This window comes from Scyliorhinus torazame, chromosome 4 (assembly GCF_047496885.1).
Source record: "Scyliorhinus torazame isolate Kashiwa2021f chromosome 4, sScyTor2.1, whole genome shotgun sequence".
In the NCBI taxonomy this organism is placed as follows: domain Eukaryota; kingdom Metazoa; phylum Chordata; class Chondrichthyes; order Carcharhiniformes; family Scyliorhinidae; genus Scyliorhinus; species Scyliorhinus torazame.
The window spans coordinates 250491241-250515643 of NC_092710.1; the positions used below are offsets into that span (position 1 = coordinate 250491241).

Sequence of the window (24403 nt, forward strand, 5' to 3'; positions counted from 1 at the left end):
AGGACAATCTAACCATGCTGGAGAACAAGGTGGAGGTGTTAGACGATTGCCACAAGAGAATGCAGGAGAAATTGGAGGACCTGGAGAACAGGTCCAGGAGGCAGAACTTGAGGATCGTTGGCCTCCCCGAAGGAATTGAGGGGTCGAATGCGGGAGCATGTATGTCGAGCATGCTGGAGACGCTGATGGGGCCCGGGGTGTTTTCTCGGCCCCTGGAAGTGGACGGAGCGCATTGAGCTCTCGCAAGGAAGCCTAAGGCGAATGACCTGCCGAGGGCCATGGTGGTGCGTTTCCACCGTTTTTCGGACAAAGAACTCTTCTTGCGTTAGGCCAAGAAGGGGTGGAGCAGCAGATGGGAGAACAACTAGGTGCGCATCTACCAGGACCTGGGAGCGGAGCTGGCCAAGAGACGTGCTGAGTTTAACCGGGTGAAGGCAATCCTCTTCAAGAAGGGGGTGAAATTCGGGATGCTGTATCCAACGCGGTTGTGGGTTACGCATGAAGACCGGCACTTTTACTTTGAGGCACCGGACGATGTATGGTCTTTTATCAAAGAAAAGAAGTTGGAAGCGTCTTAAAGGATACTTAAGTCTTGAAGGAGTTATGTGGCGGCGGTTTGTAATTCTTGTATCGGTTTAAATAAGACTGTGGTTCTGGGTTAGGTATGGGGCTGGCGTGGTGGTTTGAGGGTGCTTTGTTTTTGCAGAGATTGGATGCGGAGGGGGGAGGGGAGCCTCGAAGTTGGTGCTATTCTGTGGGAGGGTGGGTTTGGTTCCAAGCGATTGTTTTCTGCATTGGTTTATGTTCATTTCTTTTACTTGAGGTTGTTTACTTACTGGGGACTGTGATGTTGTTAAATGGTTTATGCATGTCGGGAGAGGGGTTCGAACAATAGGGAGCCAGACTGTTTGGCACCAGGGGTGGGGGCTGTCGGGGTCAGCATGGGTCAGCTGACTCTCAGAAGCGAGGTGGGGGGTGAACATGTGCTAAGATGGTGCTTGACCTGGGGCATCCAGGCCGATTACGTGGAGCATCCCCCCCTCCCCCCCCACCCCCGTCCAGGCTGATTACGCCGAGCATCCCCCGTCCAGGCTGATTACGTGGAATGTGAGGGGTCTGAATGGGACTCCGGGGGGGGGGGGGGGGGGGGGGGGGGGGTAGCAATATTGATCAGCAAGCGGGTGGCGTTTGAGGCTGGAAGAATTGTAGCAGATAAGGGGGCTAGATATATTATGGTGCGTGGGAAGCTGGAGGGTGTACGGGTGGTGCTTGTAAACGTATGCGCTCCGAACTGGAACGATGTGGGATTTATGAGACGGGTGTTAGGTAAGATCCCGGACCTAGAGTTTCATGGGTTGATCATGGGGGGGTACTTCAACATGTTCATTGATCCCGATCTGGACTGGTCAAAATCCAGGACTGGAAGGAGGCCTGCCGTGGCGATGGAGTTGAGGGGTTTTATGGAACAGATTGGGGGGTCGGGGGGGGGGGGGGTAGACCCATAGAGATTCGAACGGCCGAGGGCGAAGGAGTTTTCATTTTTTTCTCATGTCCATAAAGTTTACTCCCACATTGATTTTTTTCGTTCTAAGCAGGGTGCTAATTCCAAAGGTGGCGGGGACGGAATATTCGGCGATTTCGGTCTCAGATCATGCCCTGCATTGGGTGGATTTGCGGTTGAGTGAGGAGAGAGGGCAGCGCCCGCTGTGGAGGCTGGATGTGGGGTTTTTAGCGGACGAAGCGGTCTGCGGGCGGGTGAATAAGTCCATTCAGAATTACCTGGATACAAATGATACGGATGAGGTATCAGCAGCGGTGGTTTGGGAGGCTCTGAAAGCAGTTGTAAGAGGGGAACTAATTTCGATTTGGTCCCATAGAGAAAAGGTGGAACGAGCAGTGAGGGAGAGATTAGTGGAGGAGATACTTCGAGTGGATAGGAGATATGCGGAGGCCCCGGATGCTGGGCTCCTGAGGGAGCGCCGGAAACTACACGCAGAGTTTGAGTTGTTGACCATGGGGAGGGCGGTGGAGCAGTTGAGGAGGGCAAGGGGGGGTGGTCTACGAACATAGGGAAAAGGCGAGCAGGATGTTGGCGCACCAGCTTAGGAAGAAAGAAGAGGCCAGGGAGATTGGGGGAGTAAGGAATAGGGAGGGCAACATGGTCTTGGACCCAGGGGGGTGAACGACGTTTTTAAAGAATTTTATCGCAAATTATATGAGTCGGAACCCCCGTCTGGTGTAGAAGGGATGAGGCTGTTCCTTGATCAGTTGGGATTTCCGAGGGTGGGTGAGGACCTGGTCGAGGGGCTGGGGGCCCCGATTGAAGCAGAGGAAATTGTCAAAGGACTGGAGGGCATGCAGACGGGCAAGACTCCGGGGCCGGATGATTACCCGGTAGAATTCTATAAGAGGTTCTCACAGGTGCTGCGCCCACTGCTGATGAGGACCTTTAATGAGGCTAAAGAGAGGGGAATCCTCCCCCCCCCCCCCCCCCCCCCCCCCCCCCCCCCCCCCCCCAATGATGTTGCAGGCCTCGATCTCGCTCATCCTTAAACAAGAGAAGGACCCGGAGCAATGCGGGTCATATAGGCCGATCTCGCTTTCGAACCAGATGCCAAGCTGCTGGCTAAGATTTTGGCCACTCGGATAGAAGACTGTGTCCTGGGGGTAATAGGGGAGGACCAAACCGGATTTGTTAAGGGTAGACAGCTCAATGCTAACATTCGGAGGCTTTTGAATGTAATTATGATGCCCTCAGAAGGAGAGTATGTGGTTGCGATGGATGCGGAGAAGGCCTTTGATCGGGCGGAGTGGGAGTATCTGTGGGAAACGCTGGGAAGGTTTGGGTTTGGTGAGGGTTTTATTGACTGGGTGCGATTGCTCTACCAGGCGCCTGTAGCGAGTGTGTGCACGAACCGGCTGAGGTCAGGGTATTTTAAGCTACACCGAGGGACGATGCAGGGGTGCCCCCTCTCCCCGTTGCTGTTCGCTCTGGCTTTAGAGCCGTTGGCCATGGCGCTGAGAGCATCAAGGAAGGGGCGGGGGGTGGTGGAGCACCGGGTTTCGCTGTACGCAGGCGATCTGCTCTTGTACATCTCTGACCCGATGGGGGAGATTATGCAGACCTTGGGGGAATTTGGCAGGTTCTCGGGGTGCAAATTGAACATGGGGAAAAAGTGAATCGTTCGTGATCCAGGCAAGGGGGCAGGAGAGGAGACTGAAGGAGCTGCCACTCAGGATGGTAGAGAGGAGCTTTCGCTACCTGGGAATACAGATGGCTTGGAAATGGGAGGCATTACACAGGCTCAAGCTAACCTGGCTGGTGGAGCAAATGGAGGGGGACTTTAAAAGATGGGATATGCTCCCGTTATCGTTGGTGGGCAGGGTACAGACCGTGAAAATGACGGTCCTCCCCAGATTTTTGTTTGTCTTCCAGTGCCTCCCCATCTTCATCCCTAAGGCCTTTTTCAAGCGGGTAAACCAGGTTATTTCGGGCTTTGTATGGGCGAATAAAACCCTGCGGGTGAAGAAAATGTTGTTGGAGCGCAGTCGGGGGATGGGTGGGTTGGCGCTGCCGAACTTCTGCAACTACTGCAGGGCGACGAATATAGCGATGATTAAGTGGGTGATAGGGGAGGGTCGACATGGGAGCGGATGGAGGCGGCGTCATGCAAAGGCACCAGTTTGGGAGCACTGGTAACGGCACCTCTGCCGTTCTTGCCAGCCCGGTGCTCCAATTGCCCGGGAATGGTGGCGGCATTGAAGATCTGGGGGCAATGGAGGAAGTATAAGAAGGTGGAGGGTGCGTCAGTCTGGACCCCGATTTGCAATAACCACAGGTTCGTGCCGGGCAGGATAGATGGCGAGTTCCGAAGTTGACAGAGAGTAGGAATTAGACGGATGGGAGATCTATTCATAGATGGGAGTTTTCCCAGTCTGAAGGTGCTGGAGGACAAGTTCAAGCTGCCGCTGGGGAATGGTTTCAGATATTTACAAGTCCAGGACTTTCTGAGGAAACGGGTGTTGGCTTTCACACTGATGCCGTCACGGGGGATACAGGACAGAGTAGTGTCCGGTACTTGGGTGTGGAAAGTATCGGATATCTATCAGGAGTTGTTGGAGGCGGAGGAGACCCTGGTGGAGGAACTGAGGGGCAAGTGGGAGGAGGAGCTAGGTGGGGAATTAGAGGCTGGTCTGTGGGCGGACACCCTAAGCAGGGTTAATGCCTCCTCATGTGCCAGGCTCAGTCTAATACGGTTTAAGGTGGTACACCGGGCACACATGACGGCGACGAGAATGATCAAGTTTTTCGGAGTAGAAGATAGATGTGCGAGGTGTGCAGGAAGCCCAGCAAACCATGTCCACCTGTTTTGGGCATGCCCGAAGCTTGGATGATTCTGGCAGGAGTTTGCCAAGGCAATGTCCAAAGTGCTAGGTACCCGGGTGGTGCCGAGTCCAGAGATGGCGATCTTTGGAGTATCAGAAGACCCGGGAGTTCAGGGACTGAAAGAGGCCGACGTCTTGGCTTTTGCCTCCCTGGTAGATGGAGACGGATCCTTTTAATGTGGAGGGACTCGAAGCCCCAGAGTGTGGAGACTTGGGTCAGTGACATGGCTGGGTTTCTCAAGCTGGAGAAAATAAAGTTTGCCTTGAGTGGGGCATTGCTGGGGTTCTCTCGGAGGTGGCAGCCGTTCGTCGACTTTCTCGGGGAAAATTAAAATGTCAGCAGAAACAGCATTCTGAAGGGGGGGGCAGGTAGGCGCAATATGGTTAAGGGATGTACAGATGGGGTTGGGTTGGAAATGTCTGGTTTACCATGTTGATGTTTGTTATTATTGTTTTGTTTGTTATTGTTATAAAAATTTTGCAAACGCTTCAATAAAAATAAAAAAATAAAAAATTTATTAAACACTGAAATCATATGTGAATGGTTGCGAATTTAATGAACTCCACTTGACAACATATGATCCATGAATTTTCGCACAAAATGCAGAGTGCTGACTATTCTCTGAATGAATAAGACCTCCATTGTGATTATTTGTATTCTGAAATGATTGTAATTAAGTAATCCTTTAATTCCTATTTTATTTTAATGATTATCACCGCTATCATAGTTACTCGTTTTATTTGTATCATCACAATTCTGCACCTGCTATCTTAATGATTTTTCAATTCACCAATAAATTACCTGGATTTGTGTCTTTCAGGACACTTTCAACTATCTCAAAGTGTAGTGGATGCTGGGACAGTGAGTAAATTTAAGGAGGAGTTAGACAGATTTTTAATTAGTAATGGGTTGAAGGGTTATGGAGATGGGCAGGACAGTGGAGTTAAGGCCATGATGAGATCCGCCATGATCGTAGAAAAACTCCTAGTTCTGATATTCTAAGAAAAAACTATTCTGTCTGATTTCACTATCCAGCTCTTGGTCTGTAGCCCTGTAGATAACAGCACTTCAAGTATACATCTGGTGTTCTTGATTTAATAAGGGGATGTCTTGATTAATGTAGAGATCAGGGGTTATAGGGAAAAGACAGGAGAATGGGGATGAGGAACATATCAGCCATGATCGAATGGCGAAGCAGGCTCAATGGGCTGAATGGCCTAATTCTGCTTCTATATCTTATGGTCTTCAAAGTAGATGGCACAACACTCAGTAATGCAATAAACAATGAGAAGATTACTAACACACCTTAGAAGGACAGAATGGTAAAATAGACAGACACATTTGGAAAGTGCACGGTTCAATGAAATCAAACTGCCAAAAGGACTTCAGATGTGGGAATGAGAAGCAACGGATGAGAAACAAATGCCTGAATCCTGTGTCAATGGGAGCAGTGGTAATCTAATTGGAGTTTGTTTCATGGGATCCTGCCATGGCATGTGATTTGAAGATCAAAAATCTACTGAACGTTTACCCAACTCCAATCATTGTAAAAGCTATTATCGTAATTGGTTTCACCCACCTGAAATTGCCACTGGTTGTAATGTTATCTTCAAGACACGGGCACAAACTAAGTTTTTTTTTAAAAAATATATTTTATTCAAATTTTTTTCGGTCAAACAAGAACAGTACAGGATTTTCCCCTTTTTACAACTTTAAAACAATATAAATAATAATGACCTTTTTTTTTAACAAATAAATAATATATTAACTAAACGGCAACTGCCAACAACAAAATAATAACTCTCCAAGACAATAAAGTCCTACATGCCAGTATAAATAACTAATATACAAACAACTATAGGAAACCCCTGGGGGCCTGTGTGGGCCCCCCCTCCCCCCCCCCCCCGGGTTGCTGCTGCTACCTTCTCCATTTCCCTTATCGTTCTGCGAGGTAGTCCAGGAACGGTTGCCACCGCCTGGTGAACCCTTGAGCCGAACCTCTTAGTGCGAACTTTATCCGCTCCAATTTTATAAACCCTGCCATGTCGTTTATCCAGGCCTCCACGCCCGGGGGTTTAGCTTCTTTCCACATAAGTAGAATCCTTTGCCGGGCTACTAGGGATGCAAAGGCCAAAACATCAGCCTCTCTCGCCTCCTGCACTCCCGGCTCATCTGCAACCCCAAATATAACCAACCCCTGGCCTGGTTCGACCCGGACCCCCACCACCTTTGAAATCACTTTTGCCACACCCACCCAGAACCCATGCAATACCGGACATGACCAAAACATGTGGGTGTGGTTCGCCGGGCTTCCCACGCATCTCCCGCACCTATCCTCCACTCCAAAAAATCTACTCAGCCTTGCTCCCGTCATATGCGCCCTGTGTAGAACCTTGAATTGCATCAGGCTGAGCCTGGCACACGAGGACGAAGAGTTTACCCTACTTAGGGCATCTGCCCACAGCCCCTCCTCAATCTCTTCCCCCAGCTCCTCCTCCCATTTTCCCTTCAGCTCCTTTACCATCGTCTCCCCCTCATCTCTCATTTCCCTATATATATCTGACACCCTACCTTCACCCACCCATGCCCCCGAAATCACTCTGTCCTGGGTCTCTTGCACCGGGAGCTGCGGAAATTCCCTCACCTGCTGCCTCACAAATGCCCTCACTTGCATATAGCGAAATGCATTCCCAGGTGGCAACCCATATTTTTCTGTCAGTGCTCCCAGACTCGCGAACGTCCCGTCTAAGAACAAGTCCTTCAATGTCGCAATTCCTGCTCGCTGCCAAGATTTAAATCCCCCATCTATCCTTCCCGGGACGAACCTATGGTTGTTCCTTATCGGGGACCACACTGAGGCACCCGTCACTCCCTTATGTCGTCTCCACTGCCCCCAAATTTTCAGTGTTGCCACCACCACTGGACTTGTGGTGTACTTTTTCGGGGAGAATGGTAAAGGCGCCGTTGCTAATGCTTGCAGGCAGGTTCCCCTGCAGGACGCCATCTCTAGTCTTTTCCACGCTGCTCCCTCCACTTCCCCCATCCACTTGCATACCATTGATATATTGGCGGCCCAATAATAGTCACTTAAGCTCGGCAGTGCCAGTCCCCCCCTATCCCTGCTACGCTGCAGAAAACCCCTCTTCACTCTTGGGGTCTTCCCAGCCCACACAAAGCTCATAACGCTCTTATCCACTTTTTTGAAAAAAGCCTTGGTAATCATCACAGGAAGGCACTGGAAAACAAAAAGAAATCGTGGAAGGACCACCATTTTGACCGCCTGCACCCTGCCCGCCAGTGACAGGGGCACCATGTCCCATCTCCTAAAATCCTCTTCCATCTGCTCCACCAATCTTCCTAAATTAAGCTTATGCAAGGTTCCCCAGTTCCTGGCTATCTGGATCCCTAGGTACCGAAAATCCCTTGTTGCTCTCCTCAGCGGCAAATCATCTATTCCCCTGCTCTATTCCCCAGGGTGCATCACAAACAGCTCACTCTTCATCCATATTCAGTTTATATCCCGAAAATTCCCCAAACTCCGAGTGTCTGCAGTATCTCGGGCATCCCCTCCACTGGGTCCGCGACATACAGCAACAAATCATCCACGTATAATGACACCCGGTGCTCTTCTCCTCCCCTAAGTACTCCCCTCCACTTCCTAGAGCCCCTCAGCGCTATGGCCAGTGGCTCAATTGCCAACGCAAACAGTATCGGGGACAGGGGACACCCCTGTCTTGTCCCTCTATATAGACGGAAGTAGTCAGATCTCTGCCTGTTTGTGATCACACTTGCCACCGGGACCCTATATAAAAGCTGAACCCACCCAATGGGCACAGACTAAGTTGATAGCAAATTGGAAAGGCCAGGGTTCTGAGAAAGCATACATTTGAGACACAGGGTAAAGAAGAGATTCGCCAGGCATGGAAGCCTTTGGTTATGTAAAGAAGCTGGAGTTGTTCTCTTTGGAGCAAAGAAGGTTGAAAGGAGTGATACTGTTCATCCAAAATTACTATTGGTTTTGATAGAGTAAGGAGAAACTTTCCAATGGCAGAAATGTTGGGAACCAGAACGCCAGTTAAAGGTGATTGGCAGAAGGACCAGAGCTGACTAATTGCACAGTGAGTTATGATCTGGAATGCACTGCTTAAAGGTAGTGGAAGTAGATTCAACAGTAGCTCGAAAGGTAACTGGATAAATACTGAATGAAAATATCTGATCGAACTATAAGGAAAGTGCTCTGGAATGGGGATATTAGATAACTCTGCCAAAAGCTGACACTAGTACAATGGGCTAAATGACCCGCCTTTCTGGTGTATGATTGAGCACAGCTTTCCCCACACACCCTCAACCAAAAAATGATAACCTTAGTTGTTTACTTCTTTTTATTCTCAGTCCCTGACAGTTATTGAAATTCAGGTCTCCTTTGACAACCATTGCAGCCTGCTGTTTCCTGGAGGATGAAATGGTGATCAAAATGCATGACCGATTTAACCAGTGAATTGAAACTGTGGATGCGATTTAACTGCCTCGTCGTCCCCAACTCAGGACATGACAAGGCCAGTAAATCTCAAGAATGTCAGGGTGTCCAGGTGACATCTTGCCTGTGCCAGAGTTTGGGCCTGGGGCGCAAGGTGGGGGAGGAGGGGTCTCGTGGCCCCCCATAATTAGTAAGTTGGGGCGTTGAGGGAGGTCGCGAGATCAGGATGCCATTTTTAAATGGCACCCCAAGCTCTTTTTGCACTGGTGAGCTGAGCTGGTTCATTAGGAAATTAGCATAACGGCGGGCCATTCCTTACTGATGCCCACAAATGAAGCCAAGTCCCTTTAATGGCAGGGTTGTTCTCGGCGCTGCCAGTGCCAGGAATCCGCTAAATATGCCCAAAACAAAACTTTGTTTAATTTCCGTTAAACCGCGCCCTCGGTTCTCAAATGTAGATTTGGGCTTTTTTTCTCCCAAGAAAGTCCATAATTATCTCAATTTCTCATCATTTTTACCTGATAACCTATTCACCCAAGATCAATTCTAAATAATATTTAGCAGTGCTTGACTTACTTTTCAGATAGAAATAAAGATATACAAGTCAAGGCAACTGTTTCCCATGTATGAAGATCTGAAGTGACATAGGTATAAGCTATTTTGCTAACTGAAACATCCTACAAGATATAAGCATATTTCATTTGTACTAAACAACTGGTTTGTCTGCATTAGTTTTATTTGCAAGCTGCTTTATTTCAAGCAGCCTTGATGTCTTCTAATCTTTGCTTGACCTTTCTGCTAAGAGATTACATTTTTAAACCACTGCACCTCATGGTCTGAACAATAAATCAGATTATCTTGTTCCACTTTCTGCATTTGGTGTACTCTTTGTTGTATTTGGAAAGTAAATGTGGAAGAAAATAATTATCTCCCTTTCGTGTAGCTGTCTTTCCTTCCCCTTTCTCACTTGGCCAGTATTGTTTCAGAAAAGAACTGAGGAAATTTGCCTGGAACACAAACCGTTAATTTAGTAAATCTGGGAACCTGTGTGTACCTTAGAGCTGGAAGGTTCTGAACTTTTCAGAAAGGCAAAATCTCTTGATCATCCAATTTTGCACAGAAAATGCTGGACATTCTCAGCAGGTCTAACCGCATCTGTGTAGAGCGAACAGAGTTAACATTTCGAGTCTGGATCCCGACTTGCAACATTAGCACCCTTCTCTCTCCACTGATGCTGTCAGACCTGCTGAGATTGTCCAGCATTTTCAGTTTTTGTTTCAGATTCCAGAATCCGCAGTAATTTGCTTTTATCTTTGTACTAAGAATGCTGTGTAGGATGGATAAATCTCCAATTTATCCAAAGATAGGAAATCGTAATTCACGCCTTCATTTTTGATCTCCAAAATATACCAACATACTCACTCCTACTTTTCTATGAATTGTTCATAGGGAGCTGTTCCACCTGTTGGGCCACCATCTACTGCTCAGCCAGTACCTGGATTTGGGATAGTAAGTAATCGAAGGTTCATGAGAATGCAACTTGCTGTTCTGATAATTAAGATCTATAAGATTTTGATGTCAACAAGGATTTTTCTGATTTTATATTGATAATTTATTATGCTACTTGTTAAATGCTGTCATATCAGGCAAATTAGCTAAGACTGTAAAATCACTTTCTTCAACACCGTATTTACTGTTTCTTTAAACAAGTAACTGAAGTCCTTAAATGTGCTGTTTGATTAAGCCACCTGCAAGTGCAGGTATACCCATGATGCCTCAGCAGCCAATGATGTATCCTCAGCCCATGATGAGACCAGCATTTGGAACTGGAGCCGTTCCTGGAGCACCGGTAAGTTGTTTTTTTTTTTTTTTTTTGTTTTTTTTTTTGTTTTTGTTTTTTTTGTTAGTCTTTGGAAAGAAACAGTGACCTATTGAGGAGTGTGGTAGAAAAATTGGTAGCACAATGAGAGAAATTTTGGGTCAGAATAAAGTGCTAGAAAAACTCAACAGGTCTGGCAGCAGATATAGAAACAGGAGTAGGCCATTCAACCCACTGAGCCTGCTCCACCATTTAACACAATCACGATTGATCGGGTGCTTCAATGCCTTTTACGCCCCCTATCCCCATAGCCCTATTTCAGATCTCCAGCTTCTACAGTATTTTGGTTTTAATATGAGAAGTACTGCAAATTCAAGTCATAGTGCTGCCTGGCAGTTGAGCTAGTCACTGCGAGTTGGACTGAAACAAAAGGCAATAAATTCCTTCAAGGAAAAACTTCCCATTTTATTACACAAAATATACATGCAGGTAAAGGTTGAGGTAAATTTTCAGAAGCATCATCCACATAGAAATTTGTGTGTTAAGAGAACATCGCAGGAATTTGTAACTCTAAAAGTTTTCTGATTTTGTTATATTGGGAATTTTCTGCATGCCCACCATGATCTTCAGTTCATTTTCCTGCTACACAAGTTCTGTTGAAAATCAACATTTCATGATATATGAAGGAAGGAGCCACGTGAAGCCAAAAAAACAATGATTTTTTTTTTCCAACAGGTCTTGAGTCAAGAGCTTGTAGTTAAAGCCCCACTCTCCCAGACATTTAAACATATTATAACTTCCGGGCTCTTCAATATCAGATTTTGGGGGGTACCCCAAAGATGCGCTGGGAAATCCCTCTATGAACTTTGCAAGTAAGCATCTGCATTGCAATTGCCCAGAAGAGCTAACTTCCTCTGGGTAATTACGCTGCACTTGGACCATCCAAGAATGCGATTTTAAATGGCAAACTTCAGATGGTTCTGGCTATGTTACAACCTCTTCTAATTTCTGAGTAGCTATTGTAAAGACCCAGACTTACCTTCCACAGTATCCCTCCCTCTCACACAGGCCCAATTCTTATCCTCAACTGACCCGGATGGTCCAACCGCCGACCATGCTGGGCACTCTTAGACTCAACTCTCACACCGATACTTGACCTTCTGTCCCTCCGCACCACCCCCAACTCCAGAAAACTCAGTCTGTCCACCCACCCTACATCCAACCTCCTCAGCCCCCACCCAAAATTCTATTCACTTTCTCCCTGATTTGTCATTTTCAATTGGACCTTTAAACGTAACCTGGTTTACGGCAGTTAGTGTTGTTTAAAAAAAGGGGGGGGGTGTCCTCCTTCACTCCGACTCTCTTTAGACGTCGATGCTGGACTTTTGAGACAGCTATGCTGCATGGATCCCGCCCTGCCTAAGTCAGAAGGTCGGGCGAGACTGGCGTGGAAGACATTTTACGTAGGTATGTCTGCATTAGAGTGGCAATCCAAAGCTGATAACCACTCCGAGGAAGTTACTGCCATTCTAGGCTGATGTTTTAGTGCAGTACTGAAGGAGTACTTCAATTCCAATTGGTTTCTACCCTCTTTACTTATCTATGGCATCTGAGTGGCTTTGTTGTTTAATGGTCTATACTTACTTCTATATCTTTGCAATATCTCAGATCATCCCACTGTTGCTGAACAGTCCTGTGTGACGGTTCCTCCCTCCACCTCACCTTAGCTCACTTAATTTTCTATAAAACTCTTTCCATTTCTAGTTTGATCATGTTTGACCTTAAACCTTATCATGCTGTAGTAATTACACCCAAGTTGCTCATCCATATATAACTTGTATGCCAAATCTATTTTATTACGCCTAACAAGATCTAGCAATGCTTCTGCCATCATAACCTGCTAACATACTGCTTGATGAAGGGATTTTCTTGCTTCTCACTACTATAGAAACAGTTGCAAATAGTTTCAACAAATGGACTTAAAATGCCAACTGCAATCACTGTAATTATTGTTTTAGCCTGTTAAGTTTAGTTTATGGACGCCTGTAAACAGAACTGCATTATTTAACTAGCTATTCTTAGATTGTGTTCTTTATTGGTCTGAATTCTTTGTCACTATAGACTTTTCTCATGGCAATCATTAGTAAGTGATTCTTAATTACTATGTGGAGTCATCAATCAGGAGTAAATGTGCATTGGAAGCTGGCCATGGTACAAGAACAATAATTCTATGGCTGTGATGAAGAGACATAAATGGCTTTATTCAGAGAACAGGGTCTCCAAATTTGACTGACTGGAGCAGCAAGAGGAAATTTACCACAAATCCAGATGGCAAAGGGATAGCACATTGATAAGTTACTTAAACATATTCTGTATACAGAACTTATTCTGAAATTTTAATAGAGGAAAAAGAAGTGGCGAAGGTTTGAGCTGCTTGAAATTTTATGAATACAGAGAAAGTGGTATATTCTGGGTGGTGATCTTCCATTCAGCATTTCCTATAATTCTTAAGGAAATTGTTACGAAGAGAATAAAGGGAACACAAATTTATGGGATGAAATTTATCTCTGGGAAGGAGTGCTGGTACTACTGCCCAAGAGCATTATTCTAATGATGCATGATAATTTGAAATGAGCATGACGAGGACTATAAGGCTTAATATTTGTATTCTACTTTAATTTTACTACAGAAGAAATGATGTTGGGTGGAAGTAAAATTGGTGATACTCTCCTAATATATTGTTATATTTAATCCTATATAATTAAAATGTGAAACCTGAATATATCCTGTTTTAAATTTGGAGAGATTGGTTTCCCTGTGGTTGAATTTGAGTTTTATTGGCACAAATCATGTACTTGGTATGTTTGCTGGCTTTTTCATGTTTCCCGCCTTCATGAATATATTTTTTAAACTCTAGTTTATCATGTTTGAAATTGGATAATTGTTGCATGAACAGAATGTGCATGTAAAGTATAATTATAACCTTTCTAACCTCTTGGCCTCACTATATTGCTGCTTTTCTACCTTCTTTGGTCTCTGCTTTGTTAGCTCTCCCCAAGCCCAACGCCTGCCACTCAGAGCCCCAAGAAACCTGCAACAAAGGACCCTCTAGCAGATCTAAACATCAAGGATTTCTTGTAAACAAAGGTACACTCCAGGTTCTATCTGGAACACGTTTTGTTTGCTGAAAGTTAGAATTACATGGCTAGTGTGCCAGTTTGTGAGTGATTGACAAAAATGTTACAGGTAAATTGCACAAGTTTCTACTCCCAGCAACTTTCTAACACAGATATTAGAGATTTGTTAAGTTTTTAAAAGGTCAGCTTTCTTGCCTTGTAGAGAAAATGTCAATCAGAATAAGAAAATATTGCCCGCAGTTTAAATGCTAACTTGGATGGTGAATACAAAACAGTAAAAGGTTGTGTTGATGTTTCGCAGCATACAATGTAATCAGGTATTTTTACGTTCTCTATTACAGATGTTTTAATTTCTTACCAATTTGTCCTCCTCGCTCTCCCTCCTGAATCTATTGTATCCTTGCTAAATTGTGTATCCAGAAGTGTCAACTGCCCTCTACTGTGTGCCTAGCGCAAGTAATGAGTATTAGTATTGAACTCTCAGAATTGTTAGAGCGCAGGAGGCCATTCAGCGCATTATGCTTGCACCAGCTCTCCGCATGTGCAATTTAGCTAGTGCCATTCCCTTTGGCAGTAAGCATAGGGAAGCTATACAATTGAAGGGGTTTTATAACTGAACCAAATCTATCCTGGCCAGTTTCTCCCCTCAACTTTTCTCAAAGCAGTGACTACAGTGGCAGTTTAGAAGCTGGTACTCTCTTCTAATCCAAGATTCTAAGGGTCTTGAAGATACTTATTGAGATCAGTTCTGTGCAGACTCTGGAATCAGACTGGGGATCTTCCTAGGCTATGTGGCTTGGTCTCTTCAAAGTTTAAACTTCAGGAAAGCCAGACAAGTATTTAGGTAAGATAGAACCTGAGCTAGTTTTCATTTATGCATTTCATCATATGTATTTGTCTTGTATTACAATTAAAATTAACAGCCTGTGATTAAATGATGACAAAATTGTGAGTGTTCACAGTATCTACTATGTGAATGTGAAAGCAGCCCCAATCGACCGGACATTCCTGGTTAAACATGGAAATCTAAAACGTGCTGTCATTGATTACCCATTCCTCCAAAGAGTGCATTGTTGAAGCCTTTCCAGATAGAAACAATTCAAAATCATGGGAATTTCCCCTTTTTACGTTACCATTGCTGTTTTTAAATCCTTTGAAAGAGTTGGACCTTGTTGAAAGAGGTGTAAATGGGTTTTTAAAAGGCACCCTGAGTCATAATTATGGATGGACAACCTCTGTCTGTGAAAAATTAATTTTCTATGTATGGAATATCAAATTTCTCCATGTTAATTCCATATTTTGAAAATATTTTAAGTTTCTGATTTCAACCTTGGATTTAGATTTCAATTTGATTTTAGATTTATTGTCAGGTGTACCCGAGGAACAGTGAAAAGTATTGTTCTGCGTGCAGTCCAGGCAGATCGTTCCATACATGAAAAACATAACACACGTCATAAATTCACAATGTTAGACATGGACATCGGGTGAAGCATACAGGGTATAGTGCTACAACAGTAGAAATGATATATAGAGAGATCGGTTCAGTCCATAAGCGGGCCATTAAGGAGTCTGGTAACAGCGGGGAAGAAGCTGTTTTTGAATCTGTTGGTGTGTTCTCAGACTTTTATATCTTCTGCCCGATGGAAGAGGTATTATTCCTGTACCTTATTCCTGTATGTATATCCCAATTTTTGTTTGGCTTTCTGTAAAGTTAAAAAAAGTGAATGATAAAAGCTGTTTATTATTTACTGGTTTGCTGCTGTTAGAATCTTGAAGAATGCTTGGTTGCTTCTTCTTCTTGGTGACATGACGGTTGCTATTTGAGATAACCACCTCCGTGTATCCGAACAGGCGTCAGAATATGGTGACTAGGGACTCTTCACAGTAACTTCATTGCAGTGTTAATGTAAGCTTACTTGTGACAATAAAGATTATTATTATTATTAGTTTGCACCAGAATTATATTAATGACAAAGGTGAAATCTACACCATGAAATTGCTCTATCTTTCTGAGCAGTCTTTGCCACTAACCGCAGGACCTAGTCCAGCACCAGACTTAAGCTGCTAAACTGAGCTTTATTTACATTAAAGAAGACTGAGAGAGGATCTTCCGATAAAGGCAAATTACTGCAGATGCTGGAATCTGAAACTAAAGAGAAAATGCTGGAAAATCTCAGCGTCTGGCAGCATCTGTAGGGAGAGAAAAGAGCTAATGTTTTGAGTCCGATGACTCTTTGTCAAAGCTAACAGACAGAGAAAGTGGGAAATATTAATACTGTGGAGTGAGAATGAAAAATGAGTCATAGCACAGAAACCCAAGGAAACCGGGTGATAATCCACAGAAACCAAGGGGAAAGGGTGCTAATGGCAGTCCCCAGAGAGAACAAAAGATGTGAATGGCCAAACAGCAGAGAAACTAACATCAGAGGGTGAATTGTAGATGTGGGGAATGGGTAGCAAAGAGGAGAAAGGGTAAGGAAAGGTGGATAAGATGGGGGGAGGGTGGTTTAATATATATTAAGAAAGAAAGAAATGGCAAAAGACAGTTAAAATGAAATGGGATGAAAACAAATGGGTCAAGGTGGGGTAGAGCTAATCATCTGAAGTTGTTGAATTCGATGTTGAGACCGGAAGACTGTAGTGTGCCTGTCCAGAAGATGAGATGTTGTCCCTCCAGTTTCCGTTGAGCTTCACTGGAACATTGCAGCAGGCCAAGGACAGATATGTGGGCATGGGAACAGGGTCTTTTGTTAAAATGGCAAGCAACGGGAAGGTCAGGGTCCTGAATGCGCACAGACCGAAGATGCTCAGCAAAGCGATCACCCAGTCTGCGTTTGGTCTCTCCGATATAGAGGAGACCAAATTGGGAGCAGCGAATGCAGTAGACCAAATTGGAAGAGATGCAAGTGAAACGCTGCTGAACCTGGAATGAGTGTTTTGGGCCTGGGATGTTAAGCCTGGAAGAGGTAAAGGGGCAGGTGTTACACATTCTGCGATTGCATGGGAAGGTGCCATGGGTGATGGGAGAGGTGCTGGGTATGGTGGAGGAGTGGACTAGATTATCTCTGAGGGAACGGTCTCTGCAAAATGCTGGCAGAAGGAGTGAAGGGAAGATGTGTTTGGTGGTGACATCATGTTGCAGTTGGGGAAAATGGCAGAGGATTATGTTTTGCATACGGAGGCTGGTGGAATGAAATGTGAGAACGAGGGGGACTCTATCCTTGTTCTGGGAGGGAGGGGAGGGGGCAAGGGTAGTGGCGCGGGAGATGGAACGCACACTGTTGAGGGCCCTGTCAACAACTGTAGGTGGGAAATCACGGTTGAGGAAGAAGGAACACATTTTCGAAGCACCATTTTGGAAAGTGGCATCATCGGAACAAATGCGACCGAGGTGAAGGAGCTGAGAGGAAAGGGGTGGAGTACTTACAGGGTGTAGGGTGCGAAGAGCTGTAGTCCAGATACCTGTGGGAGTCAGTCTGTCAGCATTCCGCAGAAACCGTTCCCTCCGAGAACGCAATGTTCCAGTGAAGCTCAACGCAAACTGGAGGAACAACATCTCATCTTCCGGTTAGGCACGCTACAACCTTCCGGTCTCAACATCGAATTCAACGACTTCAGACGATTAGCTCTACCCCACCTCGACCCATTTGTTTTCATCCCATTTCATTTTAACTGTCTTTTACCATTTCTTTCTTGTCTTTTTTAATATATATTAACCCCCCCCCCCCCCCCATCTTATCCACCTTTCCTTACCATTTCTCCTCTTTGCTTCCCCCTTCCCCACCACCCACATCTACAGTTCACCCTCTGATGGTAGTTTCTCTGCTCTTTGGCCTGTCACATCTTTTGTTCTCTCTGGGGACTGCCATTCGCACCCTTTCCCCTTGGTTTCTGTGGCCATTAGCACCTGGTTTCCCTGGGTTTCTGTGGCTATGACACAGCTTTCATTCTCACTCCACAGTATAAATATTTCCCACTTTCTCTGTCAGCTTTGACAAAGAGTCATCGGACTCGAAACGTTAGCTCTTTTCTCTCTCCACAGATGCTGCCAGACGTGCTGAGATTTTCCAGCATTTTCTCTTTTGAGGATCTTCCTATATTTTACAGGGGGGTGCATTTCAGGGGAGGTGCAAAGGGATGGGGGGGGAGAGAATGTGTATGATCTTGTGAATCGGATCAGGGGTGCTTCTCTTCCTACCCGCCCTTTCTCCAACTTTCATGCAAAAAAAACAGGTCTTCCCACTTTCAGCCACCTTCCATTGCTCGGTATGTTATGGCATTAAAGCCCTTAATTATCACCCAATCGGGGCAATTAAAGGTCTCAGTAGTCCAATGGGTGGGGTGTCTGGTGGATGCCTTGCACATGCACTGTATTATGGGGAATGGGTCGGGTGGGCATGAAGGCAGGTGGGCTAACCACCCATTGCAGTATTGGTGCTTCTCTGCCAAAATCATGCCTGACCTGGGTGGGCCATAAGATCTAAGAAAGTATACAGAGGCCAGAGAAAATACCAAAAGTTGGGTAGAGGGTGAAATTCCCAAGTGGGCAGTAACTAGATGGACAACTCATCACTTTCATAATCACTTTCATAAACAATTGTGATTTTTGTTTTTTTAAAGGTCAGTCAGGGAGCTAGTGTTTGGTAAAGTCAACAGTAATCAGATGGGATTGAAGTGGTATTTGATCTGGGATCACTTGAGCTCTGAGGTACTCTTATTTTACCTTCTAATAAAAATCAGTAATCCGATTGGTGGGAGGTGTCAAAAGTACGACTTTATTGTTAATTACTCACTTGAATAAGATCTTTAAAAAAAACTTAGGAATAAAATATCAAACAATGCATAAAAAAGTCAAACACCTGACAAAAAAACATAAAGCACAAAAGGAAATCACAAAACACAAACAGATGATTCAAGAATTCGGGAACAACAACCTCGAACACGCGGTCCTACCTTTAAGGGAATTCTTATCTCTGATTTAACCCCCTCATTGACTTCCAGTGGCTTCCAATTCTCAGCTGAGACCTCCTGGTTTGTACAGATCAATGTCTCCTACTTGGAGGATGATTTGTTAATCAAACATTGGACATTATTTAAGATTAACTGGTGCCTATCAAAACTAGCTCAGCGCCTGCATGAGCAGCCTTAGGAAAATTACTGAATATGTTTTTCCCACTTTGCTATGTTTCACAGCTTGGCAGAGACCTTAATAATTCATTAGTTGATTAGACCGAGAACAATGCATGTCTCAGTGCAGAATACATTGGAATACAATGGTCAATTCATTATATGAGACAATGACTGGATTCCCACAGTCAATACACTTTTAATATTTTTGCCTCTTAGCTACATGCATTCAACTAGCACCTATATGAATAAAACTAGACTCTTAGCAAGCTCTAAAAGTTGAACTGTAGGAAATGACTTGAATTGTTTGTTCTCGAATCCTGGAAGTGGGCAAATACATGGAAATTTATTCATCCTCTCTCTCTCTCTCTCTCTCTCTCTTCAATTCTCTAGCGACATTTTTTAAAAGTCTGAACTCCAATCTCGAGCACTATTCTTAAATTAACAGAATAACCATTAACATAGTGGCTATTGAAATTATTAGGGCAAAATTTGCTGTCGCAGGGAAAGAGCATCAGCCTTTGTTTGCTATGAGACTTGTGCTTGCGTGTATAAGTTTTTAACATTTTTGCATGGCAAGTTGCTGAAAGTGCATTCTGATCACACCTCAGTGAGGGAAAGGGCAACTGTGACTGAGTGAACATATTCAGTAATTTTCCTAAGGCTGAGCATGTGTGTCTCTCTAATCATTCAAATTGAAGATTTGTGAGCACAAAGACTGGGAAGCAAGTAGATATTACAGTGGGTGAATTCTGCGTCAATTCAGATACAGAAATAGAGAAAGAAAGATTGGATTGAGAGAAAAAAAGACTATGGAAAAGTAAAGAACATAATTTAAATCTTACAATTGCAAACTGAAGGAATGAGATTGAAAGATGCCAGAGATTAATTGACAATAATTAACATACATCATGCCTGCCATTAAAAGGGTACTTGGAAAGGAAGGCAAGGACTAGTTATAAGGTTAGATGTGAAAGAATGTTTTTTTACACAAGAATTTGGTAAAGACTGGAACTCGCTGGGTGGTGGAAGCAGAGACAGTGAAGGAAATTGAATGGGCACTCCAGGGATAGAGAGGGTGAATGTAATTGATTAGATTGCTCAGTAATAGGCAACCGAGGCAAGTGCATAAGCCGCATGAGTAGCCCTTCATCTCAGTGGATCGCAAGGTTGAGATTGGGTTTGTTCACTAACCATGATCTATGAATTAGATTAAATACATTTAATACAAGCCGAATATTACATGTTATTGAAAATTCTTAATCATTTGTATGTTAATAGAACTGTCATGAACTCAAAATACAAGTATTTACATTTTGGATGCAGAGGGAACGCGCAGTCAATGTTATGTGCGATCAGTATGCACCTCGCTTTACTTGCCCTTGCTTCAGTCATGCTGAAAAAACTGCATGGATGGAAATCAGTGGAATGTGGCATGCCCCTGTACGTGGGCATGAGTCAACAAAATATCTCATGGACTGCACTCGACTTACATTGGCCATCTGTGGCCCCTATCACCCATGTGATGATTGGAAGCTTTTACAAAAATTGGATTATAAATGTAGTGGGCAAGTCGGGGATAAACGCCTGGGGTTAGATTTTTTTTTTAAAAAGGATTTTGTCTTGCTTCTAGGAAATGGCAAGTGAAATTGATGAAAAATGTGATTACCAGTCTGCATATTGGTTTCCTTGGGGAGTTCATGTGCTTTTGCAGCTAGCAGAGATGTTGTATTTTCAGCTTGAGGAGTTGAGGTCATTGCTGGGTGGAGCTCAGAAAGGCAGTGGGGCAGTGAGTTTGGCAAAGCTTTGAGAGAGAGAGAGAGGAGCTGGGTTCTCATCTGTCTGACTCTCAGTCCACAATTCTTTCCAAGTAGGAGAGATTAAAAATAAGAGTAACATTTTAAAAGTAGAGCAGTTTTGTCTGAAGACTAGGAAGAGGCTGAAACAACCCAATGGAAGCAGTTATTTGAAGATATTCAGCCACAGTCTGAAGAGGTTCTAACCAAAGCCAGAATCTGTTCTGTACTATTGCACTGCCCTGCTAATTTTAAGAAATATTCAGAGCTATTTGTTTTGTTTTTGTTTAATGGGAAATTGAGAGTAGTGAATTAAGGTGTAAATTATAAGCTGTTATTTTTGGGTTACTTTAGTATTGTAGTTACAATAAAGCTTTGTTTAAAAATAAGCAAGCCCTATTTCTTCATGCAATCACTCCTGGAGCGAATCATTCTTTCCGCACCGCCTTAAAATCTACTAAAATATTGGGGTTTCGGCACAGTATCCTAGCCACTGTTGTGGTCTGATCTGGGATTGTAATATTCACCACTGCTCTACAGAGTCACGGCATGACCTTGATGGGCTGAATGGATGCCTCCTGTGTCTTAATAATTCTGACTATGATTTGAATTTCTGCAGTGAGTTTGGTTTGTATCTGCCACTCCTACAGAAACTTCTTGCATTCAATGCATTGAAGTGGCAGGCAGAGAGGTGCCTTTTTGAGAGCAATGCAACTCAACCACATGTCTGTCCTTGCCTGAAGTGTATAATCCTAAAAGTTACTTTTGAAATTGCTCTACTGGTTGTGTGTAAATAACTGAGATGTAATTTGCCTTATTTTGATAGAAAATTATGGCCCATTTTCTTCTGTGTATGCTTTCATCTGCAATGTCTAACATTTGTGTCAGCCTTGGCTCATCCGTGGTAGCACTATCTATCACCTAAGAATCAACGGTCTAAGTTTGAGTTGGATTCCAGAGATGAGCAGATTATCCAGGCTGACACTTCAGTACAATAGTGAGAGAAGCTGTACCGTTAATGTCATGTTTAATGCAAGGCCATAAATTCAGGCCCCGTTTGTCCACGCGGGTGATACAAAAGATTTTGGCCGTCAAAGAAGAGCAAGAAGGTTCGCCTAGTGCCCTGGCCAACCTGTCCACCCTTTGTTCTGCAACAAGTATTGCTAAAACAAATTATCTGGTCAATTATATTGAGCTGTTTGTGGAATCTTGCTGTGCACAATAATAATAATCTTTATTAGTGTCACATAGACCTACATTAACAGTGCAACAACGTTACTGTGCAAATCCCCTAGTCACCACACTCCAGCGCCTGTAAATTCTATGATAAATTCTATGATAATTCTATGATACACTGAGGGTGAATTCAGAATGCCCAATTCGCCCATCAAGCACGTCCTCAGGACTTGTGTGAGGAAACCGCGGCACCCGGAGGAAACCCACGCAGACATGGGGAGAATGTGCAGACTCCGCATAGACAGTGACCCAAGCTGGGAATCGAACCCGGGTCCCTGGTGCTGTGAAGCAACAGTGCTAATCACTGTGCTACCATGCCGCCAAATTACTTGCTGGATTTTCCCTATGTTGCAACACTCTAAAACTACCCATAGATTGTCCTAACATACTTCATAGCCAAAGTTCATAATAGCCACCATTTCTTTCTTCACTAAATTTGACAAGTGGAGCACAGAATAAATACATTATATAGCATGGCCAAAATGTCAGTTTTGATCACTACTTTCCTCAACATAGAATAATGACAGCAATAATCCTGTTTCAAACCAATTCAGGTATTATTTTTTGCATGTGAAATAGAATTGCATTTAGATAGCACCTTCATCGGAAGTGCCAAAGCATTTTACTTGTGAAGTGAAGGAAAATTTACTATCATCACAGTAATGTACTTGCTCCATCCTTGGATCTGAGCTCATGAAAGGAGAAATTTATTGAAAACTGTTATTTCATTTAATCACTTGATAGATCTCATTTATTTATGGCTTACTTTGCAGCTACAGTTCTTGCGATGATGGGAACGCTGAAGATGACAACAGTTGATATTCAATACCCCAAGCAATCCACCAGTCATGTTTCAATGCTTTTTCAGACTTTCATATTGTAAAAGGTGTAGCACAACTGTGAAAGTAACCCTTAGAAATGTGTACTTTTGATGTTATGCCCTAATTTATCAGAAGTTGTGCATTTTGGATTGTGTTTTGCAACTTGAAAGATGGGTGTATGTTACTGATGCCTTTTAGTGCTTCTCTGTACCTAACTTAATAGTTTAGGTTGCAGATTTGCAGCTGTTGTGTGATGAGCCACTTGGAGTAATGTGTTTGTATTCTTGAAAGTACAAATGTATATAATTTCATTGCAGAGCCTAGGATGTCATGTCTGTTCTGTATACCTATTAGCTTACAGTCATGATTCTGATCGCAATTCGCATATCAATTAATGTGCTCACACCCTTCAAATCCCAAGTCTGAAAGTTTTGTCTGAAACAATTCGCAACTGCAAAAATTGGGCGAAACATGTTATCAAACTGTTTTTAAGGAAACATCTGTGCATTACATTCAGAATTATTTATAATTCCTTAAAGTAATATAAAATTGATGTTAAACTTCCATAGTATGCACTGATCTTGGCATAATGGCATTTACTTGACAAAAGTGTATGCTGTTTGCCAAGACAGAAAATGTTATCTAAATAGATCTCATATTTATATCTGAGTATGTTAAATTGTTGTATTTAATTTCTTTATGGTACATTATGTATTCTTTGCTTAATGGACCAGCAGTAAAATATCAGACACTGTGAGAATGCATATTTTGGAAAAGACAATAATGGATTTATGTTCTCAGATGTGTCTATTATAAGGGATCACAAACTAGTTCAAAAGCACTTTTTTTTTGTCCAGTACCAACCTTCATATCTTTTTACATTCATATCATTTTTTTTTTTCATTGGAAGCACTTTTAACATTAGAGTTGTCAGTAAATTTTTATATGCAAATAGATGGTCTCAAACATTGCCCAGAATCTCTTCTCCATCCCTCCACTCTTAAAGAAACAACATGTACTGTGTGATTCCCAGGGAAATGTCATATTGTTTGCGCAAACTGCTTGGCAGAAGGTTTAGGCACCAACAAAGGAGATCACTGTTGATCAGTGGGATTAGTGTTCTCAGGCATGGCAGCTGTTTTGTAAAAATGCTATGCAGTTTGAAAGTGTTTCATTTATGTCTCTTCAGATCTATCAGTATATCTATATATTGTACCATTCCAAGTAAGTGTATCTGGAATTAATGTGGGAAAAATACATTATATTTAAAATATTACTCTTTTTATTTGAATTTGTTTGATTTTTTTTTTGTTTATGATCCAGTGCATGTATGCCCTTTGAGATGCAATAAATGCATTGAACAAAATAAATTTAAAAATGTTTGTTTTGCTGTCTTTGTGTACATTTAAACAATTAAGTCTCTTGCTAAAACTATTAAAATTTCTTTGCATCCGCATTCGGTTGAAGTACCCTTGGACTACATCAGGTCCTTTGTATCTATCCTGGAATTTCTTGCTTCACAGAATGTAAACTTGATTCTTTGTCTGTAGTCTGCACAAGGCTAGTGTCATTTTGTATGAGGCAAGAGAAAGTTGTTTATGGT

The 24403-nt window shown here is 43.5% G+C and overlaps 1 protein-coding gene across 23 annotated transcripts in view; it reads left to right on the forward strand.

The window, feature by feature from the left end:
* The window catches only part of LOC140410875 (clathrin coat assembly protein AP180-like), a 390745-nt gene extending 366563 nt beyond the window's left edge, over positions 1 to 24182 (forward strand). For 22 of the 23 annotated variants that reach the window (XM_072499615.1, XM_072499614.1, XM_072499616.1 and 19 more), the window contains 4 exons: positions 10314 to 10373; positions 10609 to 10713; positions 13732 to 13830; positions 22753 to 24182. In XM_072499615.1, coding sequence (XP_072355716.1) covers positions 10314 to 10373; positions 10609 to 10713; positions 13732 to 13824 — 258 coding nt within the window. In that variant the 3' untranslated portion in view covers positions 13825 to 13830; positions 22753 to 24182. The remainder of the gene's footprint in view (positions 1 to 10313; positions 10374 to 10608; positions 10714 to 13731; positions 13831 to 22752) is intronic. The other variant, XM_072499623.1, reaches the window with a different exon arrangement.
* Positions 24183 to 24403: the final 221 nt, after the last annotated feature.